The sequence below is a fragment of the Myxine glutinosa genome, chromosome 9 (assembly GCF_964187855.1).
Source record: "Myxine glutinosa chromosome 9, kmMyxGlut1.1, whole genome shotgun sequence".
Classification (NCBI taxonomy): domain Eukaryota; kingdom Metazoa; phylum Chordata; class Myxini; order Myxiniformes; family Myxinidae; genus Myxine; species Myxine glutinosa.
In genome coordinates, this window is record NC_136269.1 from 127,020,607 (window position 1) to 127,047,115 (window position 26,509).

A 26,509-nucleotide genomic window follows, 5' to 3' on the forward strand; every position below is an offset into this window, starting at 1 on the left:
TGAATTACCGTTTAGAATTTCCCTTTGGAATACCAATTATAATTGAACTTTAGAAACCTCTAGAATTACACTTTAGAACCCTCTAGAATTACACTTTACAACGCTCTAGAATTACACTTTACAACGCTCTAGAATTACACTTTACAACGCTCTAGAATTACACTTTACAACCCTCTAGAATTACACTTTACAACCCTCTAGAATTACACTTTACAACCCTCTAGCATTACACTTTAGTGACAACCCTCTAGAATTACACTTTACAACCCTCTAGAATTACACTTTACAACCCTCGAGAATTACATTTTAGTGACAACCCTCGAGAATTACACTTTACAACCCTCTAGAATTACACTTTACAACCCTCTAGAATTACACTTTACAACCCTCTAGAATTACACTTTACAACCCTCTAGAATTACACTTTACAACCCTCTAGAATTACACTTTACAACCCTCTAGAATTACACTTTACCAACAACCCTCTAGAATTACACTTTATCACCCTCTACAATTACACTTTACAACCCATTTGAATCCCCTTTACAATTACACTTTACAACCCATTTGAATCCCCTTTACAACCCTCTAGAATTACACTTTACCGACAACCCTCAATAATTACACTTTACAACCCATTTGAATCCCCTGTACAATTACACTTTACAACCCATTTGAATCCCCTTTACAACCCCCTAGAATTACACTTTACCGACAACCCTCAATAATTACACTTTACAACCCATTTGAATCCCCTTTACAATTACACTTTACAACTCATTTGAATCCCCTTTACAACCCTCTAGAATTACACTTTACCGACAACCCTCCATAATTACACTTTACAACCCATTTGAATCCCCTTTACAATTACACTTTACAACCCATTTGAATTCCCTTTACAACCCTCTAGAATTACACTTTACCGACAACCCTCAATAATTACACTTTACAACCCATTTGAATCCCCTTTTGCAACCCCCTAGAATTACACTTTACAACCATCTAGAATTACACTTTACAACCATCTAGAATTACACTTTACAACCATCTAGAATTACACTTTACAACCATCTAGAATTACACTTTACCAACAACCCTCTAGAATTACACTTTACAACCCTCTAGAATTACACTTTACAACCATCTAGAATTACACTTTAGAACACATTTGAATTACACTTTACCAACAACCCCCTAGAATTACACTTTACAACCATCTAGAATTACACTTTACCAACAACCCCCTAGAATTACACTTTACAACCCTCTAGAATTACACTTTACCAACAACCCTCTAGAATTACACTTTACAACCATCTAGAATTACACTTTAGAACACATTTGAATTACACTTTACCAACAACCCTCTAGAATTACACTTTACAACCCTCTAGAATTACACTTTACCAACAACCCTTTCCTTTCACTCACGCCTTTCACTCACTCACCGCAGGCAGGTAGGTGGTCTTTCTGTCTTCTACCGACTCCTCTCCGGCCTTGCACCCCCAGCTCTCTCTGTGCTCTGTCCCCAAAATAATTCCTACAGGTCGCACAAGATATGCCAGCAACCCTCTGATGGTTAAACTGCCGAAATCTCGGCTCTCTGCTCACCTTCACTCTTTCATTCCTCTTTTCTCCCGCCTCTGGAACAAACTCCCTCACTCCCTTCAATCCCACTCCTCCCTCCAGGTCTTTAAAACAGCTGTTCACCACCATCTCTTATCTTCCCCCATCCAAAACCTTGATCTTTTCTACCCCCGCTAATTCACCCCAGATCCAGCTTGTTTGAAATTCCAACTTCTTTCCTGGAAGTCCTGGCAGTGTCCATATGTTTTATACCTCTCCCACCGCCCCCTTCCCATACCTCCCCCACAAAGCCCTCGCCCTCTCTCAGATCTCTCGATGTCTCCATGTCTCTCGGTCCCTGCTCTCAAATGTTGTGTTTGTGTCCTTCCCCCTCTCCCCATCTTGTCTACCGCTCCCGATGTTATATGTTTTATGTGTCGGTTTGTCTTTCTGTGTGATTAATGTTCGCTCTTTCACGAGCCTCGATCTTGTATACAAAAAAAAAAAAAAAAAAAAAAAACCCTCTAGAATTACACTTTACAACCATCTAGAATTACACTTTAGAACACATTTGAATTACACTTTACCAACAACCCCCTAGAATTACACTTTACAACCCTCTAGAATTACACTTTACAACCCTCTAGAATTACACTTTACCAACAACCCTCTAGAATTACACTTTATAACCCTCTACAATTACACTTTACAACCCATTTGAATCCCCTTTACAATTACAATTTACAACCCATTTGAATCCCCTTTACAACCCTCTAGAATTACACTTTACCGACAACCCTCAATAATTACACTTTACAACCCATTTGAATCCCCTTTACAATTACACTTTACAACCCATTTGAATCCCCTTTACAACCCTCTAGAATTACACTTTACCGACAACCCTCAATAATTACACTTTACAACCCATTTGAATCCCTTTTACAACCCCCTAGAATTACACTTTACTGACAACCCTCAATAATTACACTTTACAACCCATTTGAATCCCCTTTACAACCCTCTAGAATTACACTTTACCGACAACCCTCAATAATTACACTTTACAACCCGTTTGAATCCCCTTTACAACCCTCTAGAATTACACTTTACCGACAACCCTCAATAATTACACTTTACAACCCATTTGAATCCCTTTTACAACCCCCTAGAATTACACTTTACAACCATCTAGAATTACACTTTACCAACAACCCTCTAGAATTACACTTTACAACCCATTTGAATCCCCTTTACAATTACACTTTACAACCCATTTGAATCCCCTTTACAACCCTCTAGAATTACACTTTACCGACAACCCTCAATAATTACACTTTACAACCCATTTGAATCCCCTTTACAACCCTCTAGAATTACACTTTACCGACAACCCTCAATAATTACACTTTACAACCCATTTGAATCCCCTTTACAACACTCTACAATTACACTTTACAACCCATTTGAATCCCCTTTACAATTACAATTTACAACCCATTTGAATCCCCTTTACAACCCTCTAGAATTACACTTTACCGACAACCCTCAATAATTACACTTTACAACCCATTTGAATCCCTTTTACAACCCCCTAGAATTACACTTTACAACCATCTAGAATTACACTTTACCAACAACCCTCTAGAATTACACTTTATAACCCTCTAGAATTACACTTTACAACCCATTTGAATCCCCTTTACAATTACACTTTACAACCCATTTGAATCCCCTTTACAACCATCTAGAATTACACTTTACCAACAACCCTCTAGAATTACACTTTACCGACAACCCTCTAGAATTACACTTTACAACCCTCTAGAATTACACTTTACCAACAACCCTCTAGAATTACACTTTACAACCCTCTAGAATTACACTTTACCAACAACCCTCTAGAATTACACTTTACAACCATCTAGAATTACACTTTACAACCCTCTAGAATTACACTTTACAACCCTCTAGAATTACACTTTACCGACAACCCTCTAGAATTACACTTTACCGACAACCCTCTAGAATTACACTTTACCGACAACCCTCTAGAATTACACTTTACCGACAACCCTCTAGAATTACACTTTACAACCCTCTAGAATTACACTTTACCGACAACCCTCTAGAATTACACTTTACAACCCTCTAGAATTACACTTTACCAACAACCCTCTAGAATTACACTTTACAACCATCTAGAATTACACTTTACCAACAACCCTCTAGAATTACACCTTACAACCATCTAGAATTACACTTTACAACCCTCTAGAATTACACTTTACAACCCTCTAGAATTACACTTTACCAACAACCCTCTAGAATTACACTTTACAACCCTCTAGAATTACACTTTACCAACAACCCTCTAGAATTACACCTTACAACCATCTAGAATTACACTTTACAACCATCTAGAATTACACTTTAGAACACATTTGAATTACACTTTACCAACAACCCCCTAGAATTACACTTTACAACCATCTAGAATTACACTTTACCAACAACCCTCTAGAATTACACTTTATAACCCTCTAGAATTACACTTTACAACCCATTTGAATCCCCTTTACAATTACACTTTACAACCCATTTGAATCCCCTTTACAACCCTCTAGAATTACACTTTACCGACAACCCTCAATAATTACACTTTACAACCCATTTGAATCCCCTTTACAACCCTCTAGAATTACACTTTACCGACAACCCTCAATAATTACACCTTACAACCATCTAGAATTACACTTTAGAACACATTTGAATTACACATTACCAACAACCCTCTAGAATTACACTTTACAACCATCTAGAATTACACTTTACCGACAACCCTCAATAATTACACTTTACAACCCATTTGAATCCCCTTTACAACCCTCTAGAATTACACTTTACCGACAACCCTCAATAATTACACCTTACAACCATCTAGAATTACACTTTAGAACACATTTGAATTACACTTTACCAACAACCCCCTAGAATTACACTTTGCAACCATCTAGAATTACACTTTACCAACAACCCTCTAGAATTACACCTTACAACCATCTAGAATTACACTTTACAACCATCTAGAATTACACTTTACCAACAACCCCCTAGAATTACACTTTACAACCCTCTAGAATTACACTTTACCAACAACCCTCTATAATTACACTTTACCAACAACCCTCTAGAATTACACTTTACAACCATCTAGAATTACACTTTAGAACACATTTGAATTACACTTTACCAACAACCCCCTAGAATTACACTTTACAACCATCTAGAATTACACTTTACCAACAACCCTCTAGAATTACACTTTACAACCCTCTAGAATTACACTTTACCAACAACCCTCTAGAATTACACTTTACAACCATCTAGAATTACACTTTACCAACAACCCCCTAGAATTACACTTTACAACCATCTAGAATTACACTTTAGAACACATTTGAATTACACTTTACAACCCATTTGAATCCCCTTTAGAACCTTTACAATTACCCTTTAAACCCCATTTGAATTACCCTTTAGAACACTTTAGAATTAAACACGGTGGGTTAGAAAGGTTCTTCTTCATTTTTATGGATGGAAGGAAGGACATACCCAAATATTGAAACGGCTTCACCGCTTAAGTTATCTCGCTCCTTTCTGCGCATGTGCGATCGGGACATCGCACATGCGCAGCCAGTTCATGAAAGACTTGTGCCAAACGTGAACGATTGCTGAAGAAGATACACAACTATGTTATCAGAGGGCAGATCCACGAGTGGACAAGAGTGCTGTTGACAGATGGAATCCAGAGGGTCAGAATAGGTGAATATTCCACCTGGAGAGAGGGGAAGCCATTTACGATTTAGAGACTGCAAGCCAGAATGATCGGTGCGTGTTCCTATCGAGATAAATTAATGAATCTACCTGACAGTCAATTCGGCGGTCACCCTCTTTGCCGATGATACAATGACACGCATGATCCCCAGGTCCCCCACAAGAAATAAAATGAACATCGTAAAGGTTGGAGAGAATCTTTTTTTTTTTTTGGGAAGTTTATCGCCATTGTCTTTTCTTTTTTTACCTACCGCCTTTTACACCACCCTATCTAACATGTTACATTAGTTATTTGTGTTTTTTATTTGTATCCCTTTTGACATCATTCAAAACAGTAAATCTGTTTGGAATTATTTTCAATTTTGTTTGACTGCCAGGCAGACAGAGTAAAATTACTATCTCACTCCTCTCTGTGCATGTGCGATTGGGATGAATTCAGAGACAAAGTACTGCGAAACGAACGACGGGTTCATTTTCCAATTCGTGTTCAAAATAAAACGTTCAGTTGCTCCTCGATCATAAACTAACGTTTGTAGACAGATGGATGGACGGACAGACAGAAGTGAAGCAATTGCTTAATCCCGCTTTTCGCTTCGCGTGTGCGTAATAATAAGAGTACTGACTCAATCTTGGTATACCTTTGCGTTTTAATAGATAAACTATATTTTACACAAACACCTCAAATGATGTACATTTAAAAAGTTCAATTTGTGACATTTCACCATTTATGCTTAAAAGTCCTAAACATGTGTACGCTAAATTCTCCATCGGTATTTCACCATTATCATGCAGCAATGTAAACCTTATTGAAGACATTAATTACCATCAAATGATATTTTAGGACTGGGCATTTACATTCCTGTGAATAAGTATTTGAATTTTGTATTTTAGCATCTTCGATACCAAGCAACATTATATATAATATATATATATATATATATATATATATATATATATATATATATTCTATGCTAATGCTTTCACAGTGTGTATGTATGTATGTATGTATGTATGTAAGTATATACACATATACACATGTACTTTACCTACAGGTAGGTAAATAATGCAAAGTTACTGTAGGAGGACAGGGTGGAGCTTAGACCGAGTCTGTGCGTGTTTGCTGCTGCCCCACAAACTCTCGAGGGGGGGGGTGGAGTTTTTTTTATAAGTTCTTGATGAGAGGGGCGGAGCTTGCATCAAGCAAGACCACCGTTTTCCATGAAAGATATACAGTGGAACCTTGACTTACGAGTGCCCCAACTTACGAGTTTTTCGAGATACAAGCCGTCGCTCGGGCGGTTTATTGCTTTGAGATGCGAGCCGAGATCTGAGTTACGAGCTTTCGCCACCCGGTCACGTGGTTATCTTGCCGTGCAAGTACAGTATCTCTGCCGTATATCGCTGCATTTTTGTTTTCGCATGTTGGTTATTTTGAGTTTACGCCAGCCGCCACCAGGTGGGTTCTGGTCACGTGGTTATCTTGCCGTGCAAGTACAGTATCTCTGCCGTATATCGCTGCATTTTTGTTTTCGCATGTTGGTTATTTTGAGTTTACGCCAGCCGCCACCAGGTGGGTTCTGGTCACGTGGTTATCTTGCCGTGCAAGTACAGTATCTCTGCCGTATATCGCTGCATTTTTGTTTTCGCATGTTGGTTATTTTGAGTTTACGCCAGCCGCCACCAGGTGGGTTCCGGTCACGTGGTTATCTTGCCGTGCAAGTACAGTATCTCTGCCGTATATCGCTGCATTTTTGTTTTCGCATTTTGGTTATTTTGGAAAATTTCTTAGTTTTAACCATGGGGCCTAAGAAAGTGAGTGCCAAGTGCAGTGCTGAGAGGAAGAAGAGGATGATGTGCTTGGATATAAAACACGCAATCGTCGAAAAACATGAGCGAGGTGTGTGTGTTGTCGACTTGGTGAGGCGGATGCGAAGGCAGCTGAAGATTTTATTATAAATGAGAAGAAGAAGAGGATGATGTGCTTGGATATAAAACACGCAATCGTCGAAAAACATGAGCGAGGTGTGCGTGTTGTCGACTTGGTGAGGCGGATGTGAAGGCAGCTGAAGATTTTATTATAACTTTTGCCGAACTGATAGAAGCCGAACGATACATCCCCCAGCAAATCTTCAACTGTGACGAGACAGGGCTCTTCTGGAAAAAGATGCCGAGGAGGACGTATATAACGGCAGAGGAGAAGAGCATGCCAGGCCACAACTTGTTCAGAGTGCCGGCGATAGCTCGCCTTCTCTTTGTGGAAAACACGGTGAGATCCTTAACATCCAACAACTAATGGGACGCAAACGGGGCGCCCAGTTTAGCGGTACACACATTGATGAATCACCCTGCCTGTGATTCACCCATGACAGGTTATAGCTGGGTCGGGATTCAAACCCAGGCTGGACAGTTTAGACTTTAGAGTCAAGTGTGCGTACCTCCAGTCCAGGCCATCCTGCCAACTTGTATGCTGCATACAGGTGAAATATAAAGCGCGAGATATTTTTATATATACTGTATATTTAAAAAAAAATTGGTGTGGTTTTTGGCGGGCTGGAACGGATTAATAGCATTTCAATGCATTTTAATGGGGAAATTTGATTTGAGAAACGAGCAATTTGAGTTACGAGCTCGGTCACAGAACGAATTAAACTCGTAAGTCAAGGTTCCACTGTATTTCGGTTAACCCTCTTAATTGGCCTTGCTATGCAGTTATGCAGAAAATTTGCAATCCAAGTTGGCAGAGAAAATAACAAATGACATCGATTTGAATTCTACAACAGAAAGTCTATCAAAACAATGGGAAACAAAAAGGAATGTCTCAAAGAAGAGCAGTTATGATAAAATTATAGTTTTCACATAATAAATGAAAAATCGTGCTTTTATATCAAAATTGTTGTTTAATTTTAATGCTATTTAAAATTAAAAAAAACAAAGGTGCAAAGCTCTCACGGTGCGTGACTTAAATGCATACGGTGAACTCTCAACCACAAAAAACATGATTACAAAATTCTGCACTGGGTTATGAATCGATCTCTCATTTGCGTTTGAGTTGTGTGACAAAAAAGACAAAAGGCATCAGTATGCCAAAAAAAAAAATCCAAAAAAAACAATCATCAAGTGCTCCAAAATAAAATATTTGTACAACTACAATTATTTTTGCCAAACTTCATCCGATCAACCAAAGCCGATAAAGCTCCGCGACATCATGAGGAAATTAATTCTCCACGACAAAGAAAATCTCTCACCAAGTGAAACTGCAATTGAAGGAGCATTCCAAACTAAGGAACAATTAGTATTATGAGATATATTTACATTTTACCCAAAGACAAACTGAAAAAGGATTCTTCTTTTTTTCTTTTAATCGAGCTTAGCCAGATTGATGGGGCTGCCAGGATAACATAGAGGTAGCTGTGGATCCTGGGTTTGCATCTCGGCCCAGCTATCAACTATAATCCCTGGAATTCATCAATGGGTACTGGGATTCCTGTCTGTCGGCATTCGTTGGTGGACGTTAAAGATCCCACGGTGTTCTTCGTGACGAGGAGGTGACCTATTGCCTCCACCATGACCAAATTACAAATTCCTGCCCTAACCTGCAGGGGCACTGCATCAACAACACAGCTGCACCCCCAGCACAAGTCTACCTGCAGCCATGTGTGACATACGAGAGAAGCAGCAGCAGCCAAACTTGGAATAAGTGGACATCGCGTTGCGTTGGTGGACAGGTAGAACAACAGTACATCGTTAGAAGTATGCTAACCGCCACGCGGAATGAGAGAAGGTGATGATTGGTTGGAGCACAATAGGGGTTAATGCCCACAACGCCAGTTTCTCCTTGCTTCTCAAGGTAGTTGGCGTATTTCGACCAATATCCGGTTCGCTATGGTAGAGTTTGCACCTTGTGGGTTAAACGATAACCAAACAATCCAGCCACGGAGAACAACCTCCATTTCCATGAACACCCTTGCAAAATATTTAAAACACTGGTTGACCTCCAATCTTCAGGTCGTCGTAAGTCGACAAAATATTCAGCTGCAAAAAGAACGAAAACAAGTGATGAACAGAGAATAGCTACAAAACACTTTTTGTTCTCAATACACATTTTACGTCATGTGAATTCTCATTCCATAAAAAAGAAGTTTTTTGTTTTAACTGTAATCAATCAAATAAAAATAGCACTCGTTTGAAAATTTTCACACTCCAAAACAATATTTGGCGAGACTGAAAACAATGTCAAAATACCCTGAAGGTTCAGTTCAAACAGCTGCAGCCCAATAAGTGGTGAAACAACACAACACAAACACTCTCTGCTGTTGCACACCATACCCCAGAGGATATGTATATGCATATGTATACTTTTTGTTACTTTGGAAACATGTTGGATGTCATGAAGGCAGCAGAAATAGGCGTAGGTAAGTTTGAATAAATGGAAATAGTGAGGATGTACCTTACAAACAAGTATATTCCAAGGGCAGTAAAGACAAGAGTGTATTTAGCCTGTGTAAGGACAGTACTCGTGTATGGTTGTGAAACTTGGTCCATGAGGATGGAAGATGAAAGAAGAACAGAAAGAACAGAGGGTAGGATGCCAAGATGGATGTATGGCATGTCAAAGAAAGATAAATGGCAGAGTGAATTAGAAATACTCTAAAAATCAGCCATATAGAGATTGAATTGAGAAGGAGGACTTAGATGGTTTGGTCATGCAGCCAGAAGGATGGAAGATGAACCTATTGAGAAGATATCAAGGATTGAATCAAATGGAAAAACACCAAGAAGTAGGCCAAGACACACGCTCGACTGAGTGAAGAACTACAATGGCACTAGGTAAAGCTCGGTAAACCTCCGCCAGGATGAACACTTCACGTTTTTTATCCCACTGATAGGCCCGATTTGAATCCGGACCTGAACCTAAATGTAATCGCTTGTTCTTGTCACCTAACCAACTCATCCACCAAGTTTTGTCATAACTCATACATAACTTTTTGAAATATCATGTTATATATCGTTTTCGGCCCCATCTCTCAATGGTGAAGAATGACTTAAAAATAATTCCCGTATCCGGATTCGGATCTTCACCAAAATCTAATTGATTCATATACCTTGTGTTGGCCTAATGGTTAGGGCGACGGGCTTGGGATCCTAAAGTCCTGAGTTTGAATTCCGTTCAGCTGCTCAATTAATACCAGGTGGGGTTGACTCAGCCTGTCATCCTTCCAAAGTCGGCGAAATGAGTATCCAAGGTACTAGATCCTCTCTCAAGGATGTTGGTGGCAGGATTTGCACTCCGGCCGCTGTAAAAACACCTCATTCCATAGCACACACAGTGGTGTGTGTCTGGATGGTGCTGGGGAGTCGTCCAAGGACGTAGCGACGTGCTGATCCAGCGTATGCTCCCGTATATATAAATATATAATTGATTCGTCCTTGTCACACACCCAATCTGTCAAAAGTTTCATCCGAACCTGTCCACAACATTGAGATATCGTACTATATATAGTTTTTGATCCTCTCTCTCAATGGTGAAGAATCACTTAGATATTCTTGCATATCCAGATCCGTATTAGGATCTTCACCAAAATCTAATACATTCATCCTTGTCAAACACCAATCTGTCCACCAAGTTTCGTCCGAATCTATCTACAACTTTTTGAGATATCCTGCTGACAGACAGGCAGATGGACAAACAAACAAACAAAGACGTCATGCAGAGCACGACACTTGCGAAATCCCGAAAAACAAATTTCACCTTAAAAAATAATTGGTGGTTGAATTCATTGACCAGATACGCAAATCCACTTCAAATTTCAAGTCAATCGGATGAAAAATGAGGATTTTAGAAATTCCACCTAAGTTGTTGCTCTTTGGCCTATGTTAACCTTTTGACCTCAAAATCAACCTTTTTGCTTTTGGCCAACTACGATACCATTTGGTGAAGTTTCGTGAAGATCTGTTTAAAATTGTGACTTGTAGGTGATTGACATACAAACAGACACAAACAGAGAATAGCACACGTGACCAACCAATATATGTACTTTAAAAATCTTGATTTTTGCAAATAACAAACTGAGACAGGGATGAAAACATAACCTCCATCCACCTTTGGTGGCAGAGGTAATGACATGAAAACAATTGTTTTGAAGAAAGAATATACGAACAAAAGAACAAAATGGAAGCATGCCATCATTCAACCAATCCTCTAAAAGAGGGGAACCAGTTGTTGAACATACAATATACACGTGTAGGTGTGTGATGTAACGAAAATAATTTTAGGAGGTTAAAAGGATTAATTAGCTGATTAGTTATATGATAGTTGCATGGTTAGAATACATGTACTGCATTGTAAACCCCAATTTAGGTCGACCAAGACAGTGTTTAACAGGGCCTCGTCTCCTCATCCCCTCTTTTTCACTGGTAAATGTGCTTTATTTTCTCATTCATTTATTTATTTCATCTAGAACCTTTTTCCTTTCTCCTCACTAACCTCGCAACCAACAGTCTTCGAGCAGAGTAACACCCGGCTCATATTGGAATTTGACCAATTGACAGTGTACTCAAGTCGGTCAACCAATGGGCACATCCGATAACGTCAAGCGAGGGACGGTTTTGAGGAGAAATTCAGTTGAAGGCAAATCCCTCTCAGGCAAGGTCGTTTCAAATCTGAGCTCAGGACTGGGAGAATGGGGAGCACGAGTCTGGGGACACCAACACAGGGTTCACCTGGGCTGGCCGCAGACCCATCTCGCAGCATGTGATGCGTGAGAAAATTGCAGCTTGCTCCCCCAATTCAATGGAGATGAGGGCGCCTCACTCACTGAGCTGTATATATTTACCAGCCTCACTCACTGAGCTGTATATATAAATGGAGCGAACCCTACTGTGGTGATAAGCCTATGCTAGTGGCACCAGATTACCTCCATCTTGGAATACCCCAGGGAAGCTGTCAGCTCAGTTTCAGTGAAAAAGATGGTGTGCTGTTGTGCTTTCGTTTGCATCCAAAGACATTCCCGCAAGTTGAAAGTGACCCCCTACTTTCATTTTATTTTTATTGGGGCACTGAAACTCAATTACCTTCGCAGACCAACTCAATTACCTTGACACTTCTGACTTATTAAAATCAGACTCAGTTTTCTCAGTCGCCTTCGTAACGATATTACAATGCTCCGAAAGAAAGCAAACAAAAGAGGAAAACAAATGTGAATCAATCTGTCAATGGAACCGAATAAAGTCCAGCGCTTATCAGTTATCACACTCTCAACTATGCCTGTACCTCTCGCATTCTAGCGAGGGAAGGGTATTCCAACATGGCGGCTGCTTGCCCCGCGAGCGCGTGCTGCAGGTGTGCTGCAGGTGTGCTCCAGTTATCTATTCAGCTCAGTGGCCTCGCTCGACTTGACTAGGCCTGAATCAAGCCTATTTCTTTCTTTCTCATCTTTGAACACTCTTTCTCCCTCCAAGTCTTGAAAGATTTTGTCAATAAGGAGAGGTTAAGTAGATTAACCCCAACAATTTTTATAGTTATAAACAGATGCATTTTCCCATCAGGATGTCTTACTCTTCTTCACATTTTTCTCTGCAACAGTTGTATATTTGCTCCCTTCCCGGGTTTCTGTACAGTATTCACATTTTTACGAAACAAAATTAGGTATTATTTTTTTTGTTGGTTTCTAGGTTCAATCACTTTCTCTGTGAGCATGCAAATTGCCAGTGGGAACATGAGAGCAGGCACAAATTGAAGATATTAACGTTTCCTGAGCTGCCATTGGTGCTTTAAGTTAAAGTAATGCCTCCATTCGGCATCTGGGGAGTTTATCTCGGGTCGTCTCGTGGCACCCATTAAGGAGCTCATGAGTGTGTACCCATGAAGGAGATCATGAGTGTGTGTGTGTGTGTGTGTGTGTGTGTGTGTGTGTGTGTGTGTGTGTGTGTGTGTGTGTGTGTGTGATGAAAACAAACACGGTGAATACAGCAAGGAGTAGATCAAACATTGCTACAATCACACCTCCTCGTTACTTCCAGCCAGGTCAAAGGCAGAATCCTGCTCCATATTTCGTAAGCCGGCATCAGCACCGGATGCCAACAGCATGACGGCCAGGTCCATTGCCCCACGACCCACAGCTAGATGCAGAGGCGTGCAACCACTGTATGTCGATGCATTGATGTCTGCGTTCTTCTTAGCCAATATCTCAACAAGGGTCGGCCTATGCAGCTCCACGGCAAAATGCAATGCCGTACGGCCACTCTTCGGGTCCTGCGTGCACAGCATAGCCACATACAGTCAGCGCCAAGTATACATACATGTGAAGGTGGTTGCATTTCACATAAACCAAATACAGAGCCTGAGTCAAGGCTGAGATGAAATATTCTTCCCCATTTGGTTGCCCCGAAACTCGACCTGCAACTCTTAAAGAAGGTCCAAAAATGTTTGCGTCCTTTAACTCAACCGAATACACAATCAAAGAATATAACCACATTGCTTAAAGATATTTTTTCCTCCAAAAGTATCATCTGTAATTCTTCCCCTCTTCCCCACAAACAAAAAAAAACACATGCACGTGCGCACCTCATGGACCAACTTTTAGCACCTTGAGGGAACAGCTCATTTGTTGCTATTCCTGTATTTTCTCATCATTGATAGAATCTTTCATCTCTCATCAATTTCAAAACAAGTTATCTTCTTTTTCTTTCACAGCCACATTTATTCCCACGTTCTTGTGGGGTTGGCCAGGCCTGACGTTTGACTAAGGTTAGGACAGGAATTTGGAACTTATTCAGGATGCCGGCAATAGCTCACCTACTCTTCGCAAAGGACACAGTGGGATCATTAACTTGCACTCACTAATGCAAGCAGATGTGAGGCCAAGCTGCACACACATTGATGAGTGATAATATATTTAATGCCGTCTGCCTGTCTGATAGTCGAACAAAATTGAAAATCATTCCAAACAGGAAACGTACTGTTTTTAGCGATGTCATAAAGGACACAAACAACAAGCATGAATAACTAATGTAAAGTGTTCAACAAAGTGGTGTAAAAGACGCAACATCAATAGCGGTAAACTTCCGCACTTCTTTTTCTGCAACCTTAAAAATCTCTATTTTATTTCAATTGAATTATATCGTTGAACATTGCAGAACACAAATTGCCTTTTTGCCACTTTTAAAAACATTCCGTTTAGCAGTACTTGGACAAAATATTACGACATTTTGCATCATCTCGACCAATCAAATTTGCTGCTCACAGACCCTGCCCGCATCCTTCCCCCTCCCCTCCCCACCCCCCCCCACACACAAGACTGCGTGGAGCAAGTTGTTCAATGAACCCTCCAATTTTACTTTTTGTTAACGTTTTTCATTGTTGAGAAGCTCAAGTATTTTGATGATTTTTCACCATAAAAAAATTAAATTTCCACAATGGCGCACGCGCTGTTGTTTTCGCCGGCTATGGTTTGTGATGACTGATGACTGACATTTTATTTTTGCCGGCGATCATATTCTCAACAAAGTGGGGCGAATTTAAAATCCAATTCCACTTTGACTGCTCAATAGAGATTGTCAGATATAATTTCATTCAGTATTTAGTGGCAGCAATCGAGATCGAAATACACAGCGATGTTCGTCTAAAGCAGCCGCAATTGACGTGAGCGGGAGCATTGGCTTTGCAACTGCTCCTGGTATAGAGGGTTTTTTTTGGAGTTTTTTTGCAACTGCTTTTTTGTTTGCAACAACTGCAATTTTTTTTGCAACTTTTTTTTGCAATTGTTAAACATAAATGCATGCTTGTTATCTTTGCCCTTGGAATAGCCTTATATCTGAATATTCCCCACTGACAGTGGAAGTAAAACCCCATTTCTATGAATTCCCACTACATCATCTGGCTTCCATAAAGTTTTTGAGGATTTCCCACTCCTACGCATGTTCAGCCGCAGCACCATATGCACACAACTTATGGGGACAAACTGTAAAGGTCAGAATATATACAACACGGAGGAAATAGCAGCGATCATGCAAGGGATAAGCAAAACCTCACCTGTGCATTAATGTCTGAACCCAATTCCAACAGATATTTCACAATGTCGTAATTGCATGCGAACACTGCCTCGTGCAGACACGTGTGGCCTGATGGAGCAAAAGGAAGGTTGAACAATGTTAGAGGAATGCAAACAAAAATCACCATGACAATATTGCCATGACGATACTGCCAGTATGAAACTTCAAAAAAGGTTACCTGACAACATTTTACGTTCTAATTATCATTGAGGAGCGGCCACACAAATCACACACGCACACGCATGCACCATGACCCCATCCAACTTCAGTCGCTTTTCTCTCCACATGAAGTGAGGCAATGGAGGAATTTCCTCCTCTCTATGGATGCCACCCTATGGGGTTTGTCTGTGCTCTATCCTTTAAATGCTGAACATAATACATTTGTCTTTTTGGCAAACTGATGCATTTAAAGGTTATACCTCTATTTTAGAAGAATGTTATATATTATTGTTAACAATATGCTAAAAAACATAGTTAACAATAATTATGTATACCTAAAGAGGAACAACAGGTTAAATTTTAAACGTGCAAAGTTAGAAGAACCAATAAATCACAAAGTAACTTGTTTATGTACATAAGGAGTATGTATGTAATTCAGCAATATCGTGAAAGCTTTGTGGCTCAAGTATAACCATAGTCCCCCTTTCACTCCACTGTGCGACGGGGGACAAAAATGACAGATGGTGGTGGTGGTGGTAGTAGTAGTGGTTGTAGTAGTAGTAGTAGTAGTAGTAGTAGTAGTAGTAGTAACATCATGTAATAGATAGTTTTTTTTTTGTTTTTTTTTCGTATACTGAATCGAGGCTCGTGAAAGAGCTAACATTTACTTCACAAACAAACCAACCAGACAAACAAAATATATAAAAAGAGGGAGCGGAAGATAAGAGAAGGGAAAGCACACAAACACTTGAGAGCGCACAACATTTGAGAGCAGGGAGATGTGTGGGAGGGAGAGGGCCTGGGGGGAGGAGGCGTGGGAAGGGGGGGGGGGTGGGAGAAGTATAAAACACAAGGACACCAAGGACTTCCAGGACAGAAGTTGGTATTTCAAAAAAGTGGAATTGGGGTGAAATTAGCGGGGATAGAAAAGATCAAGGTTTTGGATGGGGGAAGATAAGAGATGGTGGTGAACAGCTGTTTTAAAGACCTGGAGGGTGGAGTGGGATTGAAGAGAGTGAGGGAGTTTGTTCCAGAGGCAGGAGAAAAGAGGAATGAAGGAGTGAAGGTGAGCAGAGAGTCTTGATTTTGGCAGTTTAACCATAAGAGGGTTGCAGGCAGATCTTGTGCGACCTGTAGGAATATTTGCGGGACAGAGCCCAGGGAGAGCTGGGGGGGGGCAAGGCCAGAGAGGAGTCGGTAGAAGACGGAAAGACCACCAACCTGCCTGCGGTGAGTGAGTGAGAGGCCCTTGGAGTTAGCTTCATCGCGGGAGATTCCAATGATTCTGAATGCTTTGGTTTCAACAGCGTGAAGACGAGCTAGGTGTGAGGCAGGAGCACCAGCCCAGAGGGGAGAGCAGTATTCCATTGAGCTGCGGATGAAAGCCTTGTATGTGGTGAGGAGCTCAGGTGTGCCAAGGAAGGACTTCGCACGACGGAGGTTGTGAGCTTTAACTGTGAGTTTGTGAGTTTCAAGTAGTTGTGAGCTTTAACCCCCTTGACTGCATTATTGATGCATGCCAGCTCGTCTTACATACCAATAGCTACAAGCATGCATCTACTTAATCAGAAAACACAAAATACAATGCCAGCAAAATGCATGCAATACTGGGCAGAGGTACAATGGTTTTAAATCGGAGAAAACCTATCTTATTAAAATTCACCAAATGTCCGTCTGTCCGTCAGTTCCCAGGTACCGCAAAAACGGCTGAACTGATCGCAACAAAATTTTGGGTGGGTAATCCTGGGACCCCCTGGAGTAAAATAGGCTATATTGTTTTTCCAATTTTTTCAAATACGAAGGAATAATATTTACCGATATGAACAGTGATGTGGCTTTTATTGAAATTCTACAAATACTGTTTAAATTTTGATGATTTGCATGTGATAAGATTTAAAGGATTTTTTTTTTTTTTGTTTTTTTTTTTGTATACAAGATCGAGGCTCGTGAAAGAGCTAACATTAATCACACAAAAAGACAAACCGACACACAAAACACAAAAAAACAAGGGGAGCGGTAGACAAGATGGGGAGAGAGGGGGAAGGACACAAAAGAGAGGGGGAAGGACACAAACACAACATTTGAGAGCAGGGACATCGGGAGGACTTGGGGGGAGGTGGGAGAGGATTAAAACATATGAACACTGCAAGGACTCTGGGGTGAATTACCGGGGGTTGAAAAGATCAAGGTTTTCGATGGGGGAAGATAAGAGATGGTGGTGAACAGCTGTTTTAAAGACCTGGAGGGAGGAGTGGGATTGAAGGGAGTGGGGGAGTTTGTTTCAGAGGCGGGAGAAAAGGGGAATGAAAGAGTGAAGGTGAGCAGAGAGCCTAGACTTTGGCAGTTTAACCAGAAGAGGGTTGCAGGCAGATCTTGTGCGACCTGAAGGAATATTGGGGGGACAGAGCACAGAGAGAGCTGGGGGAGCAAGGCCGGAGAGGAATCGGTAGAAGACAGAAAGACCACCAACCTGCCTGCGGTGAGTGAGTGAAAGGCCCTCGGCGTTGACTACATCGCAGGAGATTCCAATGATTATGTAAATGTTTATGTTTATGTAAATGTTTATGTAAATCGTTTAAAATTAAAAAAGCCTTCAATTTCTGATATTTTGCCTTTTCAATTGGGCCTCACAATTGAAGCCCCTCCCGTGGGGCGGGTACTGTTGCTCGTATATATAATGGAGAAAGTGTTTGTGATTATGTATGTGTGTATGAATGTATGTGTATGTCCACTCTTCACCCATTGGTTGGACAGGACAGTTGACCTGACACCACCCACAATTGTCACCTGAAATACTTAACTCAAAGTACCCAAAATACCCTTAAATACCCCAAAAATTGAACAGATTAAGAGGAACCAACAAACCCCAAGGACCCAAAAGACCCCGAGGAACCAAACCACCCAAAAATACCCCAAGGACCCAAAATACCCCTAGGACCCCTAAAGACCCTGAAAGACCCAAAATACCCCAAATGTCAAAAAGATTCAGAGGAACCAAGAAACCCCAAAGACCCAAAAGACCCTGAGGAACCAAACACCCCCAAAAACCCCAAAAGACCCTTAAAGGCCCAGGAGACTGAAAAGACACAAAAGACCCTGATGAACCAAAAGACCATGAGGTCCCCAAAAACCCAAAGGACCAGAGGACGCAAAAGACCCAAAAGACCCCCAAAAAATCCTAAGGACGAGGCTTCAGACCTTGGCATGCTCACGAGGCTGTACCATTGAATAAACCGTTACAACCGTCATTTTTGAAGAGCTTTTCTACTAGTAAGAACAATAACAATGGGATAAAGGGGGTGGAGGTGGGGGTGGTGTGGGGGAGGAGAAGGGTGGGGGCGGGGGGGTTAATAAAAGATGTCAATCAGTCAAGCCAAAAAAAAAAGGTTGATACAAAGACCTTGGTTGAACATGAGTGGGGAAGGGAAGCAATCGTCAATTCAGGTTTGCAACAATTGCACGTCACATCCAATAGGAAATATGTTGAATTTCAGGCCTTTCAACCAAAAAGCATTTGCAGTTCCCTTTAAATCAATTTTGATGTCGTCTCCCTCCCCCAAAATCGCAAGTAGTGGGTGGGGGGGGGGATGGGGGAGGAGCAGGGGGGTGGGGGGAAGTCAAGCTTCTTTGCTCAGCATAGTGAATAGGGGCGGCAGCGCAAAGTAAGTATATGTCTTTGTAAAAAGAAGTTACCATAGTGGGGACAATATTGAGAATTGCCCCTTGTGGTGCTTCAGGCACACTTTTCTCAGTCGGAATCCATGGCATTTCCCATTGTTAAAAAATATCACGAGAGGACCTTAACACAAAAATATTTGTAATTTTGACATTTGCGGGGGGGCGGGGGGGGGGACGACGAACATGTTACAGTAACCATTGTGCAATGGCGACACGGTCTATCCCAATTCACGACAATGTCAAGCAACCAACACCACTGCAAGAAACAGAACAGTTTGTCAGCCTCGCAACAACAGATCACAATGCTGCCAATGGCAACTGCGTGAGATCAAAGGCGAACGAAGGAAGAAGTGCTCATTAAATATGATATAACGGAATTAAAATGTCGGAAAAAAAACCATACTTGTGGGAATTTACACAAAATCACCAAATAACAAACCGCTTCAAACGCTCTCACATGCTCGGTTGTTTGTGGTTTCATTGTTTTTGGCTGACAGCACAACTTCACAATCCACCCAAGTGCGGCTTAATGAGCTTTACATCATAGACGTTATCAACTGTACTGTCAGGGAAAACCTTTCCTCGTTCAGAGTTCGTATCCAATACATCTCCACCAAAAGTAAGCAGGCACGTACACCTGTTTTCTCAAACTTTGACAGGGGATCGATTAGCTGTCAAACACTTGTTTTTTTTCTTAGGAGCTGTCATTTATTTTCCTAATTTCTAAAAGGAAGTAAGAATGGGGGAAAAAATTCAAATGATGAAGCAGAAGACAAAAAAACCCGTTTCAAAATACCCAGGTTACCAACCCACTTGCTTCCGCATTTCCTCCTTCCTACCAGAAGATCCCAAAGATATTGCAGGGTTGATCTTAACACTGCGTGCGGAAAAGCCGGCTTTCGATCAACATTCGATTTCCAGTCAACTCCCTACTTATTCTTCTTTTTCACATTTCTTCAACATAAATTAACTTTTACTGTTGCAAAGTCTTCCCTTTCCTTTATTCTTCTCTCCTCCTCCTCCCCCTCAATCTCATGTGCAATTTTCTTTACAAAACGATTTTGCTTTTCCGTTTTCATCACTGATTTGTTGTATTTTTTACTTCAAAGTAGCAAAGAGATCCTGAAGCAAGTTGCACATACAATCTACTGACTACAGTAACTCTTCTATATTTTTCCTCATTTGTGGTTAATATTTCTGATGGATGCAAAACCATCTTCTGAAAATAAATGAATAAACAAGAAGATGTCATGCAGAGCACGATACTTGCAAAATCCACCCTCCCCCCAAAAAGGATTGCCATTGATCCATCAAAATGTCCATTTCATCAAGATTAAAATTGACGATTTTGATCAGAGCTCGGGTCAATAGGATGAAAATTGATTTTAGAAGTTTGACATCGAGTTGACCTTTGACCTTAAAAATAGTTGGTTCCCCAATTCAGTGAGGCAATGTGCAATTGCTATACAATTTTCAAGTCAATCGGATGAAAATTGACGGCGTTTCAGATGAAAATGAAAATTGATGATTTTGGAAGTTTGACCTTGAGTTGACCTTTGACCTCAAAAATAGTTGGTTTACCAATTCAGTGACTCAATATACAAATGCTGTTCAATTTTCAAGTCAACCGGATGAAAAATGGCAATTCTAGAAATTTGACCTCCAGATGACCTTTCACCTCAAAATCGATAGGCTTCTCAATTGTGACGACCTCTACAACTTGGTGAAGTTTCATGACGAGCGGTTTAGAATTGTGACCTGTAGGCGAGTGACAAACAAACAAACAGAATAACAAAAGCAACCGACCAATATACTTGAAAAATCTTCGATTTTGCAAGTAACAAAATCTTACCATTGTAGTTGTGAATCTCAAGCGTCCTGGTGAGGGAATCGTGGGCAGCATGGTGCCTGTCCTGTGCGTCGGACGTGAGTGCGAGGAGACCATCGAGCGAGCGTTGCCCGCTGGCGAGGTGCAAGGGAGTGTTTCCTTGCCAGTCTTGCAGCTCCAAACTCACACCAGCTCGAAGCAGCAAGACGACGATGGTCGTTTGCTCTGTCACAACCGCCAAGTGCAAAGGAGTCTGCACAAACACCAACCATGCCACGACACAGGGTAATCACCGACATGACGTTTCAAATGTCTAGCCAAGGCTGGTCTTGAAACTGCTAAACATGTGCTAACTTTGGGACTACTAATCAGCTCAAACTACTATTAGCAATTTCAAAAATACTTGTCAAGGCATTTTGTTTAAAGCCACAGCATTCGGTTGAACCATTTCTGATCAAAACAAAGGAAGCCAAAAATGTATGTATTTTTAGCTCGTCTCGGAAGCAAAAAAAAAAAGAAGATAATTAAAATAAGGCAAAATATTTCTCAGCAGCAGAAACAGATGTTTCTTTGCATTCTCAAGCAACCATCGGATTTGTCATAGAATCTTTCAATTTGGCTTTCCACATTGGCTTTCAAGACTCAGTTCAAGCCTAAAAGTAATATATAATAATATGGAAAGTACAAAGTCTACACAATGGTTCAATAAAATAAAGTAGTTAATAGTGACAGGTGAACAAGGTTTTCTTTTTTTAACCACACAAGCTTTGCCATTTTGCATGGGGCTGGGACACACACTCACCTGTACGCTGTCTAGCCTGAGTTTGAATCCCGACCAAGCTATAACTTGCCATCCTGGTGTTTCGCAGGCAGGGCGATGTATGTGCCGTCCCTTGGAAGGGCGTTAAACCGGGGGTCCCGTCTGCCGGCATTGGTTTAGGGCCATTAGGCCAATAGAAGAAGAAGAAGCTTTGCCATTTTGCATGGGGCTGGGACACACACTCACCTGTACGCTGTCTAGCCTGAGTTTGAATCCCGACCAAGCTATAACTTGCCATCCTGGTGTTTCGCAGGCAGGGCAATGTATGTGCCGTCCCTTGGAAGGGCGTTAAACCGGGGGTCCCGTCTGCCGGCATTGGTTTAGGGCCATTAGGCCAATAGAAGAAGAAGAAGCTTTGCCATTTTGCATGGGGCTGGGACACACACTCACCTGTACGCTGTCTGGCCTGGGTTTGAATCCCGACCCAGCTATAACTTGCCATCCTGGTGTTTCGCAGGCAGGGCGATGTACGTGCCGTCCCTTGGAAGGGCGTTAAACCGGGCGTCCCATCTGCCGGCATTAGTTTAGGGCCATTAGGCCAATAGAAGAAGAAGCTTTGCCATTTTGCATGCATATCGAAATCCAGCCAATGTTTTCTCTGCATTGGCAGCATTATGGACGTTGTGCGGATCAATTGCCATCCAGATATAGGAAGTAGCCAAAGTTAGAGAAGCATTTCATTGAAAGTATCGATTAGCAAATCTACATCTTTGTGAAAAAATTCAGGTTCACCTTTTTGGCAAATCCCACCTGAGCACGTGGCTCATCAAACTGGGATACCATGTACAAAACCCCATACAGACTCTCAAGTCACGACGGGGTTACGTTCTGACAAGCAGGTCGTAAGTCGAAGTAGTTGTAAGTCGAATCACCCCTCATGGACTTATTATATACTACTTATTACATATTTCCAAGTCCGTATTCCACCATAGCATCATTTGTTAAAAGTCATACAGCCTAAATCTTTTAGCTCTTTCACGAGCCTCGATCTTGTATACAAAAATAAAAATTTAAAAAACCCATAATCCAATCCAATCCATACACTGTACAATAAGTAAAATAAATAAAAGGGCTGAAATAAAAGACTTTTATGACATTACAATGAGTTTTACTGTACAAAGAAAAGCATACAAAAACACAGGTACATCATGAGGTACACAAATAACGTGGCACTGTAATAGAACCGCATTTTCGAGGCCATTTTTCCCCGCAGAGCAGGGGTTGGCCTTTTTCGGGCACCACGGTCCCCTTTTTGAAGCAATGTTTTATGGCCGGATGCCCTTCCTGCCGCCAACCCTGCTAGTCGCCTCTTGTGACACTCAATTTGCCGACCTCGGAAGGATGACAGGCTGAGTCAACCCCCCTGGCGTTAATTCAGCAATCGACCAGGATTCGAACTCAGGTTCCTCGGATCCCAAGCCGGCACCCTAACCGCTAAGCCAACACCAGGCTTGATGTGGCACTGTAATAATCAATCAGTCACGTGAGATGGCGGCCACGCTTTTACCGTTCTCGAGCTGCACGATTATTTTCATCTTTAACTCCATGTCGATCGCCTTCCTCTTCTTTTTCTCCGATCCATCAGTGGATGCACTCTTCCTCTTGCTAGACAAGATGATGGCAGTACGGTACACACACACTTATAGGCGATGGTGCGTAAGGGATGTTGTCAGCGCGAGGCACAAGGAGCAACTGAGATTTTTGCGACGGTCATAAGTGCGAGTCGTCGCAAGTCGCCCACGTCGTAACTCGAGGAGAGTCTGTATAATGCGTCGATTTGTGCATAGTCTTCCAACGTCCTTGCAATTAATGGAAAAAAAATTGTTAAACAAAATAAATAAATATAATTAAGTCTCCTATCTTCCTCATTTTGTGATGCATCACTGCACCTTAGGGAATGCCTCATAGACCCCTTCAGATCCTTATAGAACCCTAAGGACAGACCACTTAGACCCTTTGCACATTTTAGACCCTTTATACATTTTAGAGCCTTTATACACACAACACACAAACATCTATGGAGTCTTCTTGCAATACACAGACTATACTTTTTCCAGCAAGTAATGTACAAACTCCACCCACCCATAGGGTGGATACTCTACAAGGTGGAACAGAATTTGCATAATGGGTCGCAGAATGGGTTCATCAATCAAAACCTGGAAGCATAACGTTTATTTGGATTTCCCAAGTATCGTGATATGCACGACATCTTTCTTGTTTGTTTGTTGTTTGTGAACAGGACATCTCAAAAAGTTATTCAAGGACAGATTCGGACGAAACTTGGTGGACAGGTTGGGTATGTGACAGGGACGAATCGATTCCATTTTAGTGAAGATCCGAATACGGATACTATAATTGTTTAAGTAATAGTTCACAATTCTGAGATATATAACACGATATAACAAAAAGTTATGCATGAGTTATGATAAAACTTGGCGGAGGAGTTGGGTAAGTGACAAGAACAAGCCAATTCGATTTTGGTTCGGGTCCAGATCCAGACCCGGCCTATCAGTGGGATACAAAACGTAAACTGTTCAGCCTGGCGGAGGTATGCTCTCTATCGAGTGACGATCTAGTTGACTTTTTAATATCCCTTAAGAAATGAATGAATAAATATTTTTAAAAAAAATTAATTAATATCAAGGCTGTATTTGCTCCTTCAGAAAATATTTCCGTGTACGAGGATGTAAAGCATAGAAATAAATAAAGATTAGATTGCCTTTTTGAAGCTTCATCCCACTTTCGTAACTTCACACAACAACGACCCTGACTCATGTGGACTGGAATTATATTCAAAGGAATGAGTAAGCACCACCTTTGCTAACGAGGGAGATATCAACTGTGAGAGTGGATCCTACAAGGTGATTTTCTTTACATTCCAATGGAAAAAGTACTCTACTGGAATACAGTAGATGGAATCTGTCAAATGGACACCAACATGTGGTTTGTCTGGAACGCAGACAGAATGGACCCCAAGTCAAATGGCAATGACGACAATTTTACCACAATAAATTATAGGGATGGTGGTGGGGGTGGGGGTGAGGGGTTGGAGGAGGAGGGTTCATCCGCAATCTTGGTTTGCAGATGCAATACTATCCGACCAGGCAGCACCGATATTTACACCGAGTTAAGCTCACCAACACACAACCTCCACCTCTTAGGATTGGATGGGAATGGATTCATAATGTAATGAGGGAGTCATTTTGGCTGTTCCAAAGCAGTTAATGTTCGGCACAAATTCATAGAGCAACTACAAAGCATCTCAAAATGCAAAGCCCATCCACGTCCACTTTCTACTCAAATTAAACTTGGTGAAGATTCACAAACAGACAGACAAACAGGGGTGAAAGCATAACCTCCACCCACCTTCGGTGGCGGAGGTAAAATTCGAGAACAAAATTGTTGAATGTGAATGCCCCATGAATATACCTCCGCCCATGTTCGACGAGAACGCACTGTTCCGTATATTCTCAATTAAAGGTCACATGAGAGAGAGAGAGAGAGAGAGAGAGAGAGAGAGAGAGAGAGAGAGAGAGAGAGAGAGAGAGAGAGAGGAGAAGGACAGGGGGGAGAGAGGGACAGGGAGGAAGAGAGAGGGAGGGAGAGGGAGAGAGAAGGAGAGAGAGGGAGGGAGAGGGAGAGAGAAGGAGAGAGAGGGAGGGAGAGGGAGAGGGAGAGAGGAGGAGAGAGGGAGGGCGAGAGGGCGAGAGGGCGAGAGGGCGAGAGGGCGAGAGGGCGAGAGGGCGAGAGGGCGAGAGAGGGCGAGAGGGCGAGAGGGCGAGAGGGCGAGAGGGCGAGAGAGAGAGAGAGAGAGAGGGTGAGAAGAGACAAGACATGAGATCTGTTCTTAGACTTAATGGCCTGTTGTTTGGCAGCATAAAATGATTTCCAATTAAAAGGTGCATGACCTTTGACCTTTTGAACTCCAAATCGAATCAGTTCATCTTTGTTTTACAGTCCATACGTACCACATATGGTTGACATCCTTTCAGTGGTTCACAAGTTATCATGGTAACAAAGAACAGATAATCTGAAAACACAATCCCTCCGGCCTTCGGCTGCGGAAGCATAAAATCACAGGAACAGTGCATTCCCAAATGAAACAGTTCACGATATTTGCCTGAGAGACAAGGTAAGGTATCGAGCACACGCACACGGGACACAGAGGGGGCACACACGCTCACATCTCCACTTGGAAGCAAAACAGTGGAGCATGAGAAAGCAACGAGCTTGTCGCTTCCACCTCATAATGGGAGATGCTAACGTTGAGAGTTATAAATCTCACAGAATCCAGAAGGATGCAATGCTGGGGCCCCGAGCCCATAGGGAAGAGCAGTACTCCAATGAACTACGGGCAAATAAGAAAAATATTGAAAAGAAGTACCTGGACTACTCAGTTTACAAGGAATGACTTGGAACGACAGCAGAGGACTCCCATCTCCAGTTGGCTTTGATAGTGAATTTTACTAAAATTGGAGGCCTGGAAGGGTGGGGGTTGGGGGGGGGGGTATTTTGGAGGTCTGGAAGGGGGTGGTGGATATTTGAGGCCTGGAAGGGGGGGGGGGGTA

At 41.7% G+C, this 26,509-nt stretch overlaps 1 protein-coding gene across 1 annotated transcript in view; it reads right to left on the reverse strand.

Moving 5' to 3' along the window:
• Positions 1–7,312: 7,312 nt before the first annotated feature.
• The window catches only part of LOC137434948 (NF-kappa-B inhibitor alpha), a 21,382-nt gene continuing 2,185 nt past the window's right edge, over positions 7,313–26,509 (reverse strand). Inside the window, exons 3-6 of the mRNA XM_068128199.2 lie at positions 21,146–21,374; positions 15,437–15,525; positions 13,409–13,657; positions 7,313–9,438 (exon numbers count right to left, since the gene is read on the reverse strand). Of these exons, the coding sequence (XP_067984300.1) occupies positions 9,382–9,438; positions 13,409–13,657; positions 15,437–15,525; positions 21,146–21,374 (624 nt within the window). The 3' untranslated portion in view covers positions 7,313–9,381. The remainder of the gene's footprint in view (positions 9,439–13,408; positions 13,658–15,436; positions 15,526–21,145; positions 21,375–26,509) is intronic.